The 12,829-nt window shown below is 47.6% G+C and overlaps 2 protein-coding genes across 2 annotated transcripts in view; one reads left to right on the top strand and one right to left on the bottom strand.

The window, feature by feature from the left end:
• MICAL3 (microtubule associated monooxygenase, calponin and LIM domain containing 3) overlaps nucleotides 1–4,207 on the bottom strand; it is a 174,249-nt gene extending 170,042 nt beyond the window's left edge. Inside the window, exon 1 of the mRNA XM_077178155.1 lies at nucleotides 4,057–4,207. The gene's annotated coding sequence lies outside the window, so the exon portion shown is untranslated. The remainder of the gene's footprint in view (nucleotides 1–4,056) is intronic.
• Nucleotides 4,208–5,766: 1,559 nt separating this feature from the next.
• PEX26 (peroxisomal biogenesis factor 26) lies at nucleotides 5,767–10,930 on the top strand. Its single transcript, XM_054631802.2, has 5 exons — nucleotides 5,767–6,122; nucleotides 6,472–6,612; nucleotides 6,988–7,304; nucleotides 8,021–8,167; nucleotides 8,558–10,930. The coding sequence occupies exons 1-5, from the start codon at nucleotides 5,908–5,910 to the stop codon at nucleotides 8,659–8,661; spliced, it is 924 nt and encodes a 307-aa protein (XP_054487777.2). The 5' UTR covers nucleotides 5,767–5,907; the 3' UTR covers nucleotides 8,662–10,930.
• Nucleotides 10,931–12,829: the final 1,899 nt, after the last annotated feature.

Here is a 12,829-nt window from a genome sequence, read left to right as displayed (position 1 = left end):
TAGTAGCTTTTTTGCCATGTTTCAAGCAAGTTCTTTCAGGCTGTCTACACTGAGTCATTCTTTGGAAATAAACTTTTTGGATCTAACATTAAATGAGAAATTATTTCAGATTTGGTAATACAGACTGGGTTTTCAACTTCCTCCTTGAACAGGCATCTGGAACAAAATGTGTCTAGAAAATTTTGGCCTGCCTTTTGAGTCTGCCTGGGCTCAGGCTGCTCCCAAAGCTGAAAACCTCACTGAGACAAGGGCTGGAATCCTCACAGGCTGCCCTTCCCCCAGTGCCAAGAAGTAACCACGTATGTCTAAGGCTACATAAACTAATTAGACATCTAATCCTACCTTTGTCTGCACCTGGCATTGCCAAGAAAGTCGAGAAGGAGCAGCAAGGAAGGGAGGTACAGAGGGCAAGGGAACATCAGCTCGTTAGGGAAATAGGGCCAATACACTGCTTGAGACATTAATCCTACACACAGTGTAAGCACGCCTCTCAAACAGGTAGGACCCTGAAATAGCACACAGATCTTCAGAGGATGGGAGAAATCCTCCCAGCAGCAAGGTGCTGCACACTCATTGGCTACGTTAAAAAACAACCTCGCATGCCGTTCATAACAAAGCCATTACCAGTTAATTACTGTATCAAGTAATTACTGTATCAAGTTCAGGAGCACAAACAGCAAGCAGGGGAGTTCTGCCCACCACAGCCAGAGGGGCACGCAGGGAGTGCTCTGGGTGAAACACAAGACGCAAAGGTTCCACCAGCATCAGTTCCTTCCCTGGGGATTTCTCCCGAGGCTCAGGCACTGCTACCACTGCAGCTTTCCTAAAGCAGCCTCACATCACAGCTTTGTGAGCGCCACGAGACCTGGCCAGGCAAGAGCCAGGACCAGAAGACTGAGATGGAGAAGAGTTTGTTAACTTCTGTAGGTATATTCTGAAATGTCCAATTTGAGATGCAGAAGATGCATTGCCTGCTTGTAGAGATAATTAAGGCAGATCACAGTAAATGTGCATTCAGAATGAGGGACAGACACTGTGAAAAGAAATACTGACATGTCAGGAAGTTAGGGCAAAAATGAGAAAGAGCCATTTTCTCAAATCACCTTGTTTGCCTTGTGGTACAAATAGTTCCAGGATTCACAGTATCAAGCCTTTCTCCCAGCCACGAGAGCACAAGGCTTGCTTTTGAAAAAAGAGGAAAGGTGGAGACTAATGGATGAGAGTTGATTTTGGCAAGCTGGGCCTTGAGAAGTGGTATTAACTGTTAGAGGGGTTGTGACTCTAAAGTGATGAGCAAAGAGATGCTGTGGTAGGCAAACAGGGTGTAATTGACCCACAGTGATGACAGGCTGCAGTATTTTCAGTATTTTCTCACAGATAATAACTAGCTGAAGAAAAGAAGATGCCTTAGGCCTCTAACCAAATTGGTCACCTTACAGCTATGAAATGCCCCACCCAGCACTAATTATGACTGTTATAACAGTAACAATTAAATCGAAGTAACTGCTGCTATTCTTTGACAGGAGCCTTGCCAAGGCGAGTACTTTGTTTGATTATGAAGAAAAGAAAGGGACTTAAGTTAAAACTGCCCTTTGTTTCGGAAAGCTTTTGCTATTATGTGAGTAAAACTCAAGTTTTGACAAGTTGTGAACACAACGCTGTGTTCCCAGTTTCCCAATTTCCAGTGTTTACCCCTCACACAGTGTTTGTGCATCTGTGATGAAGGTTGAAACAGAGATTGGCTCTTCTGTTTTATGTGACACCCCCCAGCTGGACTGTGGCTGTGGCTGCCCCATAGTTGCCTTTTCTGCCTTGTACCATCCTCACCTGCTGTTTACATAGGTTTGGATATAGCCAAAAAAATCAGACATCAGTGCATTTAAACACACTGACTAGGAACATCAGCAGGTGGGCTCAAAATCAGGTGAGTCTCCTCTAAACAGTTCTATTTTTGAAACAAACCCCAGGTTTGATGCTGTGCCACAATGCTGGGTGAGATAAGGAAGCATCACCACGGGCCATCTGTTCCAAGCACAGCCGGAGAGCGTTCACCTTCCCCCAGCCCTGGGCTCTGCAGACTGCCTGCCAGCAGCCAGGGAAGCCCTGAATCTGGGCTAATTGAGGGGATCTGCAGCCAGCCAGCTTCATATTTAATGGGGATTTACTGCTGATGGAAATTACAAGCGAATTACAGATTCCAGCATGTCATGGTCTCGCCAGAGTCAAACAAAAGCACGTGGTGATAAGAACAGAGTGCTGCACACTGGGACCCGAGGTCTCCATGGACCTCACTGCTTTGTTAAAGCATTGCTGATAAGCTACGAGGTACTACAGAGCTCAACACCTTTCCTAGACACTGTGCTTTCCTCAGTTGTGTTTATAATGCCGTTCATAATTTCCAGCTCTCCTGTTTGTTTTTATAGGAGTGTAGGAGGGTTTCTTTCTCTTCAAATCAAATCATAGGGCCTCACCATTTCTAGCTCAAAGTCTCCCTAATGCTGCTAATCTCCTATTAACAGCCTACTGACACAGAAGAGACAACAGAAAAAGACTGATTGCCAGCCCTCTGGCCCTGTGACCGTGTGCTGGTCAGATCTGGATTAATAGCTGAGGCGATTTACCTCAGGAGGCCTTGCCACAGGTGCCTGTAACCCTAAACTCTCCTCCAACTGCCTGGCAGGAGAGGGAGGAGGGGAACCAGTCAATCCACAGATGATGCACACACAAACAAGGCCCTGCTGAAAATCATTTTTCTTCTCCTATACAAAATCAGGATGACTGCAGGGAAAAAACTCCTTGACTTTATACAAAAGGCCACAAGCTGGGCATGGGCATTCCACCCAGGACACAAAACCCACCGTGGTACTCCCTCATACTACCTGTCACTGACAGCAAGTTGGTTTAGCTTTTCTGGTCACTAGGAATTGTTATCCAGGAGCACAGGCAAACACCCTGCTTCCCTCCTGTGCCTGTGTAGTAGGATAGATTGCCCTGCTCCGTAGCTGCTTCAAGCACGAGAGGGACCCTTTCAGCTTTAAGACAGTTTAAGCTGCTCCCATTCAAGGAAAGATGGAAAAACAGCATCATTCCTATTTGGCAGCAAGTATCCATGTGACAGTTCGGTTCAGCAGCCCGAGCAGCCTCAGGCTCCTCTCCCGGGCTGGACTGCACCTCCTACATTTGCCGTGCGGGCTGTGCTGCTCCATGACCCTACATAGCAGGAGGAGGGTGCTGGGAGGATGGGTGCAGCTGACCAGCTGCACTTGACGTCAGCCAGCAGCAGAGTGTCCACACACAGAGCATCTGAGCCGCACCAGGACTCTGCCTGACCGCCAGCCAGGGAAACGCAGGCGGCAGGAGCTGCTGCTGCCCAGGTCCGGGTCAGCCGCCGAGGATGCACGCGTGCCCGACAGCGGAGCTCGAGCATCCCTCATCTCCACAGAGATGACTGTATTTCAGAATGATTTCATTTTGCTTGTTAACAAATTGCCGCTAAAATAGGTAATTGTTCCTGGCCTGAAGTTAAACAATCCTGTTACTGAGTGTTATTTGCAGGTCAGAGAGCTGCAAGAGGTTTGGCCTTCGAGGCACCACACTGTCCCCTCTAGGAAGAGGGGTGAAGTACAAAAACATTCCACCATGCCTTACAGAGAAATTAACTTAACCTATAAACATTGGTATGACAAGGCTGCTTGTCCACCTCGGCTTCTCACACAACCACAGGCTGCAGCTCATAAGGAGCTGCCATTCAGAGCAACTCCCACCTCCCCCTGATCCTTCCCAGCCCCTAAAATAACTGCATCAGTGTTGCAGCTCTGTCTTTCCATAGGTCTTCGTTCATCAGGTGCATCTGCAGGGAAACAGGATCTGACTGTTCACTGCTCGCTCCCCCACCTGAAGCAACAGCCCTGTTCCAAAAGCTGCCTCCGTGACTGCAACCCCTACTGCAAACACCACCAGAGCAATGCTGGGCTGCCCCTCTAAGGCACACAACACTGCTGGCTGCTCCCCGTGAAAGAAATCCTTCAACAGCATCTTTGCCTGACACAAGCTTACCTTGTTTTTCTGCTGTCTCACTCCTTTTCTGAGTCTCAGTGAGGAGCATCCAGCCAGTGTGAGTCTTTTTCAAACTTGATTCCTTATCCATATTTGGGAATTTGTGCTGGGCACTAGCTGGTACGAGGCACGTTCTTCCCACAGTGCACTTTGGGACTTGTAGTTCCCAAAAAGGAATGTTGTTTTCCAAATTGCAAGCGCCGAGCAACAGGAACAGAAGTCTGAAACGCCTTTACCTCTGCCTTTGCTTGCTGCTGGGCCCTTTCACATGTTTTCTGTGCAGTGGTTTCACCTTAATCCTCCGGGAACCTGTTCCACAGTTAGGGCGGTGTGCCAACCCCTTGGATGCACCACTGTGTGACAGCTGCTACTGCAGAGTGCTCCTGCTGCAGCCCAGAGGGGCAGGTACGTGGTCCTGCCTCCTGAAAACAGCTACGTAGAAAAAGAGAGCTCTGATCAAGTCTTTGATCGTATTCGCCACACTGAGATGGCATAGAAAATCCCCTTTGTAAGATATGTTTCACCCTTTACCATGTCTTGTATTAGCCCATTTGATTTTTTAATTACATAATCATAGTAGGGGGATAGATAAATGTGTCAGTTGTTCAAAAAGGTTACAGGATAAATCAATCCTGTCTCTCCTGTAGAGATCCATTTTTGAAGAGCGTTTGCACTGACTGCGGTAATTACCTTGTAACCAAGACACCCTGTTGTGTTTAAATAACAGCCCAAGGAGAATGCGAACCGCTGCCTGCCGGGCGCTGCCGGAGACGCTGTCATTACACCCAAAATGCATCAACAGCGTAATGTGCTCAGAACTGCGGGCACGGGGAGCCGGAGGAGAGGTGCCCGGAGGAAGAGGCGGCCGGGAGCGGAGAGCATCCATCACCCGCCCGGGCCGTGCTGCGGGGAGCGCTCTCCCGTTAGCCCCGCTCCTGCCCGGGGCGAGGAGAGCTGGGACACCCTCGGGGCTGGGACACTGTCGGGGCTCGGACACCCTCGGGGCTGGGACACTGTCGGGGCTGGGCTGACGCCCGGCGGCGGCGGGCAGAACAGCCGAGGCGGGCTGTTCCCTCGGCCCCTTTCCCTGGGCAGCCACACGAGGGAGGAGATGAAGGGAGCGCGTTGTGGCAGGGACGGGCACAGATCCTGGTCCCGGAGCCGCGGCCGCAGCCGCTCGGAGCGGCCCCCGAGTGCCCGCTTGCCACCGCTGATCCCCGCAGAGTGACAGCTGGAAGGGACCACAGCGGGTCATCCTGTCCCACCTCCCTGCTCAGTCAGGGTCATCGCAGAGCACACGGCACAGGAATGCATCCCGGCGATTCTGGAATATCTCCATAAAGGGAGACTCCACACCTTCCCCGGGCAATCTGTTCCAGTGCACGGTCACCGCACAGTAAAGAAGTTTGTCCCCCTGTCCAGGTGGAACTTTTTGTGCATCAGTTTCTGCCCATTGCCTCTTGTCCTATTGCTCGGTACCGCAGAGCAGAGCCTGCCTTTATCTTCTTAGCACCGCCCTTTAGGTATTTATACACATTAAAGAGGTCCCCTCTCAGTCCTCTCTTCCCAAGGCTGAACAGACCCAGCTCCCTCATCCTTTCCTGGTAAGAGACGCTCCAGCCCCTCAGCCATCCCCGTTGCCCTCCTGCAGCCGTGACTACACGTCCCGGCGGCCCGCGGGGCCGGGATGCTCTCCGGGACGGCCCTTCCGCTGCCGGGCGCCTCCATCCCGGCTTTCCGGTGCCTGCCCGAGCCGAGCGGAGCCGGGCCCCGGCGGGGGCGGTGGCGGCGCTGGAGCCGGAGGCTGAGCCGGGCCCGTGCGGGGCCGGGGGGAGCCCTCCCGCCGGTGCCATGAGGGCCGAGCCGCCCGCTTGGGCCCCGGGGCCGGCGCAGGCGGCCGCGCTGTTGGAGGAGGCGGCGGATCTGCTGGTGCTGCACCGCGACTTCGCCGCCGCCGTGGAGCGCTGCGAGGCGGGCTGCGACAGCCTGGGCCCCGGCCCCGGCCCCGGCCCCGGCCCCGGCCCCGGCCCCGGCCCCGGCCCCGGCCCCGGCCCCGGCCACGAGAGGTGCGGGCGTGTGGAGAGGACGGGGAGGCGCTGGGACGCTGCTCGGTGCTGCCTCAGCGCCGGGCTGGCTTCCAACTTCAGGCCATGCCTGCACTGCTTTGGGGTTTCTTTTAGCCCTGTCGATATTAAAATGTTTCATCTGTGCGTTTTTGAGGGAAGTGCGGTGTGCCCAGGAGCCTTTCCTTCGTTCTCTCAGAGATAGTCACAGTGCATATCCTCGAATTGGCCTTTTTATAGGGGACAAGTAGAGGGGAAGCAGAGAACTGTGTTCACTGAAGGTCACTGGAGGGGATGCAAGGGGAAATGTGGGTTGTAAGAAGCACTTACTTGGGTGTCTGTTCCTTACCAGTTTTGCAGAAGTGAAATGCTCCCTTTGTGTTGTGGGGATCCAGGCGCTGGCCGAGATGAACCGGTGGAGAGAAGTTCTGTCTTGGGTTCTGCAGTACTACCATGTGCCTGAACATCTGCCTCCAAAGGTTCTGGAGCTGTGGTGAGTTTCTGTCTGTTGCTGTCAGATATACAGCATATATCTTGTGGGGTCTTGTGTTAGGTTTAACTGCAGGCCAGGCTTGGGTATTGCGTGATATTTTCACTTTGCCTGGTGTGAGTGAGATCTGGCACAGGCCTGTTGTGTGTATGCTGGAGCATGCCTGCAAGATTGCTTCATGGTGATCAGGGTTAAAATGGGTGATCTCGAGAGAGTAACATCAATAGCTGCACCTGTTGCCTGCCTCAGAATTCTCTCTGTGCTTTGATATTGACCCTGATTGATACCTCATGAGAGCCGCTTGTGGGTAATATCTGTCAGTGATGTCAGCTTCCACAGAGACTCAGGGTTTTCTCATACTTCTCCCTTGCATCTCAGCATCCTGCTGTACAGCAAAGTGAGAGAGCCGCAGGTGATGCTGGAGGTCGGCAGCAGCTGGCTGGGATCCCCGGCCAACCAGAGGCTGCCCGAGTTCGGCTCGCTGCTGGAGCTGTACCTGGCGCAGGTGCTGCTGCCGCTGGGGCGCTTCGGGGCCGCGGAGGAGCTGGTGCGGGGCTGCTCCGCCTTGGACAGCGAGCGGCGGCTGCAGCTCCTCGGCACCATCGGCGACAGCCGCTGCCGCTGGGCTCGGCGGGAGGAGGAGACACGCCCGGGGGCTGAGGAGCAGCAGGACCCAGCCACAGAAACGCTTCTGGGTGGGCTTTCCCTCTGTTGTTTGTTCCCCTTTGTTACAGTTTCAGTTTCATTTCAGTTTCATTTCAGTTTCATTTCAGTTTCATTTCAGTTTCAGTTTCGTTTCAAACTGGTGAAGGGGAGCAAGTATTAACTGCACATTAAGAATATTGCCATGATGAACAGGCCATGAGGAATTCCCGCTGTGGATCACAGCAGAAAAGAAAAGACTTAGTGATACCTTTGCTGAGAATTGTAAAAGCATATTTAGTCTCTGCCAGCATCAGGAGATGACAATTAATGCCCAGGATCAAAAGTTTTGGGATTTTTTTTTAAGTAAAAAGAGGAAAACTAAGACTACCTGGCAATCCTTTAAGGATATGTTTGTTGGCTCTGTGTACAGTTTGCTTCATTTCCATTTACAGTTGAGTCCAAGTAGAACAATGCCTGTCTAGCATTTAAAGTACTGCTTGTTCTCCAGAGCTGTAAATCATTGGATGTTCTCTCCTTGGCACTACTGTGGTATAAGATCATATTGTAGTAAAGTATGTGCCTAAAAAAGAAGTGTAATGAAGTGTATTACAAAATTGTACTGTTTCTCTGTTGTATGAAAAACCAAACCCAACCCAACTTTCATGCAATCAGACTGCCAGTACCTTAGTTTCTTATTTGCTACATCTGTGTGATTACTTTTTAAACTTTACTTTGCCCTAACAGCCTTTCTGTTCTTGTTTTCCAGGAGTGCTGTCCCAAAAGCTCCTGACCATGTTGACATTGCTACGTAGAGCACTGAGGTCCATGTCAAACCACTTCTATTTACTTCCTTACAAGAAGATGCTCTTGGCAACTTTTTTGCTGTACCTGGTGGTGGTGAGATTAGACCCAGGTATGGGATTAAGATTTCCAATTTTTAAAATTCCATTGTGGTTATGGAGAAGAAATTAGTTGCTTTTAATAAATCTGGTCTGTGTAAATGTCTCAGGGAGACAAAAAATCTGGGTGACTAGGAACTTAATGTGTTTAATGTTTCCAGTTGAAGTGCATGTAGAAAGATGAAGCTCCACCAATGCCAGTTTTCTGCAAACTCTTTTCAGCAGCCTGTGAGAGGCAGGCAGAGCTGTCCTAGACTCAGCCTTTTCCTCATCGAAGGAAGGAAGAGAAATTGGTTTTTATTAATTCTACTTGGGGGTAGTTCTTTCTTAATATGTTTAGTGTATGTTAGTTTTACGTAGCTAGTTTTACCAAGTTAGTTTTACCTTTTTGTTCTGCTTTGCAGCTTCTCCCACGTCCCTGCCATTCATTTACAAACTGGTCCAGCTCTTCCGACAGGCTTGGGCAGCTGTGCTTTCTCCAATCCACAGGCCTCCAATTCGAGACTGAGTGTCTGCCTCCACTCAAAGTGTCACCTTGTCTTGGCCATGCTCAAATCTGAGCTGTGGACTCCTGGAGTTTCTTCAGACAGGGAATGGTGGTGTAGGAATTTCAAAGCCACGGCAAATATTCCTGGCATTCTGCTTGGTCCTGTCCAACACTAGGGTACAGCCACTCCTTCCATACCTACAGCTGAATAAGAATCTAAGAATCCTCCTTTTCAAACACTTTGCTTTGGATGTGTCTCTTGAGTGAGGGTTGTGTAGCCAGTTATGAACTATGGAAGAAGTTCTCATCCTTGCAAATGCTGAGTAGTTCTCTGAACAAGTGCAGTTCCTGGAGGACCTGCACTTTTTTTAGGGGAATATTCTGTTTTCCCTGAAGACATCTGAAAAGCCCAGTTCCTGCAGCATGGGATTTAGGACAAGCACATGGAAGAAAAACACTGGAGAAATGAAAGCCTATTGCATTTTGAAAGCCATGGTTTCTCTTGTGAATGATGCCTCTTTGGACAGGCACACTGGATTTTAACATATTTAAGCCAGAAAGATGAGGGGGTGGGCCACAAAGACTCTGTTGTATTGTATCTACTCTTCTTAAATGCAAATTACAGCACTCAGTGCTTGCCTGATGCATAGTGATTCCTAGAAGCACATGGTGGTGGTGGTAAAGAAAGAGACTTATTTTTTTAAATTATATTCTGTGTTATTGTCTAGTTGAACAACGAAAGTTGTTGCTTTGTTTTGCTCTTTCCCTACCTCTTGCTTTGTTTTTGTAGATGTCAAAAAGTCTCTCTGTCTATCTAGAATTGCTCCCCAAGTCCCCAGTATCCAAAGTCCTGGGTTACATGGGAGTCACGTAGCAATGCTCTGTCATTCAGAACAAAAGGGGATTTTTTTATAGAAAGAGATACTTCTCTGACATCACAAAACTTTCCCCAGATCAGTGGCAAGAAAATTGTACACCTGCAGGTCTGTCACCAGACCAACTCCATTTCTGACTACTTGGGGCAGAAATTGGAGGTTTGGGGTGGGACATTAATTTCTCCTCCATCCATTCATCCATCCATCATCAATTGACAAAAGGTAAATTCCAAGGAGGGAGCACTGATCGAACAAAATACTGCTTTTAAACTGTTGTGTGCTGCAGGGGACAAGTTAAAGGTGAGAAGCCAGGGACAAATTTGCCTCTGTCATGCCAGCACCTGTGCCAAAAGGGTGTAAACTCACTGATGCCAGCCCAAACTACAAAATGTTGTCAGAGCAGCCTTTTTGGTGGGAGCCCTTTGTCTCTAGCAATAACCATACGCCAAGGTGGTGGCTGTTGCTGTTTTCTTCACACAGGGGGTGTTGGCACCCTCAGACTGCATGTGATCTGTTGCTTTGCTCCCTGCTGGGGCACTTTGCAAACAGTCTTATCTTCCCTACTAAAAATACTTGTTTGTTTCATCTTAAATTATCCCAAAAAGAGCTGCACCCCAGCATTATTGTCAGACAAACTCAGGTTATTTGTGAGTGTAATAATGACCTTGCCTAGTTGTCTCGAGAGATTTTAAAACCCAAACCAGTCCCATATGCCTCCCCAAAGTTTTTGTCTCTGCCAGGACTCTACACCAGGTTAAGTAGCCTATAGCTTTTCCATATAAAAAAGTAATTCCTTGTGTACTCTGCACACCAGGGAAGAGCAGCCTTTGATATTGCTAAATGTTTTCTGTAATCCAGCTCTAAGTGTAGTTAGAACACTGAAACCAGCACTTGATGTGAAATCAGATAGAATGGAACACAGAAGCTCTGTCTGGAGTTGAGCTCTTCCAAGAAATTACCAGGATCAGTCCTCTGCCCCTCTGCTTTGCAAGGCCTCAGGTTGAGTCTTTGTAAGCCAGTTAATGAAATGGCAAACTCCACTGAAGTCAGGCCAAATTCTGATCAAAGTGACTGTTAGGTAATGAACACTTTTTGCTGTAGTCTTCTGGCATCATTTTTAGGTGGATGGCAGAGATGCTGTTCTGGAGGTTGGTTTGGACCAGTGGTTTCAGCAGACCACACATAGTTTTTAGAATGCTGTTAAGTGTCATTTACCAGGACTTTTAACATTAAACTTTATTTTAAGAGTAGGTTGGTAACCTTGACTTTGAGTACTACTGATTTAGAATTTATATTGTTTTTAATTCATCATGAGAGAGAAAGAAGCAGAAATAAGCTATCAGGAGTTTTTTGCAATTAATACTAAAACTGCAGTATCTAATTTTTATAATAAAGTGACTACTGATTTACCTCTGCAGAGTTGTTTGTGCTGTGATTTGAGTACGTGGAAAAAAAGGGTTTATTATATTGATACACTACAAAGTATATCACAGTTTTCAATAATTGTTTCACATTGTTTCATAGTTTCAGCATGTTTGAATTAAGTAGAGAATGTCTTCAGTGTGAATCTGATGAGATCTAAGCCACTGATGATGTTGGTAGAGTGTAAGTCTGCATTTTGGCATGGCCAAGAGCAATACTACAAGAATAAAGTACCTGGTATTCATCATTATTAGATGAATGTATCTTTATATTAGAACTAACTACAGTTCTGACCTTGCTGTATTAGGGGAGAAAACCCTACAAATAAAAAGTAAAAATACATAGCACAGTTCTCTGTTTTGGGGATAATTCCTGAAAACCAGTATTTTATCAATGTAGCAGTGTTATACAGGTACTTAATTACTGGACTTGGGAAGTTCAGAAATCCTGAAATGAAACGCTGCTGGTTCTCCCAGCAGGTGGCAACAAACTAACAGAAAACAATCATACAGGGAACACCAGGAAAGTGTTTAAATCTTCATTCACTTTCTGAGGAAGGTATTAAAATGAGTGGGAAATGGCAAAGACTTACACATCCCACATTAAAAGAAAAGTAGGATTTTGTGTGATCACCTAAGAACTTACTAAGAGTGCACTGTTTTGTAAAGTGGCATCATAATGTTCTAAAATAATCCATGATTCTGACACTGCTGGTGAGTCATTCAAGTAATGAGCCTGTAGGGAGGGAGTGATGTACATCCAGTAGAGGAGAAAAAGCATTTAACTGTCCTTCATTGGCCTCTTGATGTATTTCAGTCTCCAGCATATTGAGTTGGGGGAAGAAGGAGAAATCACCTCACATTCAGGGTGATGGTGTTTGTCTTCCCAAGCCAGTGATGGAGCCCTGCAGTCCTGGTTGTAGCTGAACACCTGCCTGCCCATGGGGAAGTGTGAATCCACTCCTTGGTTTGCTTTGTTTGTGTGCACAACTTTTGCTTTGTGTGTTAAACTATGCCTCAACCCAGAGGTTCTCTCTGACTCTTCTGATTCAGTGCTCAGTTCCCAGCTGGGGTTAAACCAGTACAGCAGAGTTCTAGATTATTCAAAAATGCCATTTTCAGAGATGTATCTGTCTTTAATTAGAGAAAAAGGCCTTAGGTTTCATATGGCAGAGGTTTCTGCCCACAGAGGTTGAATGCCAGCATCCATCATGACTGACTTTCCAAGAATCCAGGTCCAGGCCATATCTGCCTCATGTCTCCATGCCTCCCACTGGCAGAGAAAATGCCACAATGCACTGTTGCAAATAATTTAATAATTCACAGACCTCTTTTAAATTTTGTCACTGCTGGATCTGAGACATTGACTCAAAGTGTGCCTAAGAGGTTTTGGGTGGTGGACTGCTCAAAGTATTTGCTGTGAGACTTTTTCCTGGTTCTCTGAAGCTGTGAGCATTAACATTTCAGATTGTCCAGAGCACCAGAGCTTGTCTGGAATGTTACCACTTCCACTAGAAGAAGAACACTAGAACAATCTATTCCTCAGTCTCAAAGCAATGATCTGCTGGTTTTCTGAAGAACTCTGAGATTCAGCTTAAGCAAAGCAGCAGATGGAAATTATCATGGAAATTTGTTAAAAAACAATTATGGCTCCAGAAATTATGGCTCTGTAGCTTTTCCCAGCAAAAATCAAAGAGTAATGATTTGCAGGTTTATGTAAAGAACAGCAAAATGAAGACTATACCAAAGTGAGTTTATAAAAAACAGTATGAATTAGTTCTCACTGTTAAAATGTAGGTGTTAAAGAAGGTACTTCTATGCTGGTTGCCAACAATGGCAGAACAATCTATTGATATCATCATGACAGAGTAGACTAACCTACATTTTAGGAAT

Source organism: Agelaius phoeniceus, chromosome 5, assembly GCF_051311805.1.
Source record: "Agelaius phoeniceus isolate bAgePho1 chromosome 5, bAgePho1.hap1, whole genome shotgun sequence".
Lineage (NCBI taxonomy): Eukaryota > Metazoa > Chordata > Aves > Passeriformes > Icteridae > Agelaius > Agelaius phoeniceus.
The sequence above is the reverse complement of the archived record's forward strand: the minus strand, read 5'-3'. Positions and strand labels throughout refer to the sequence as shown.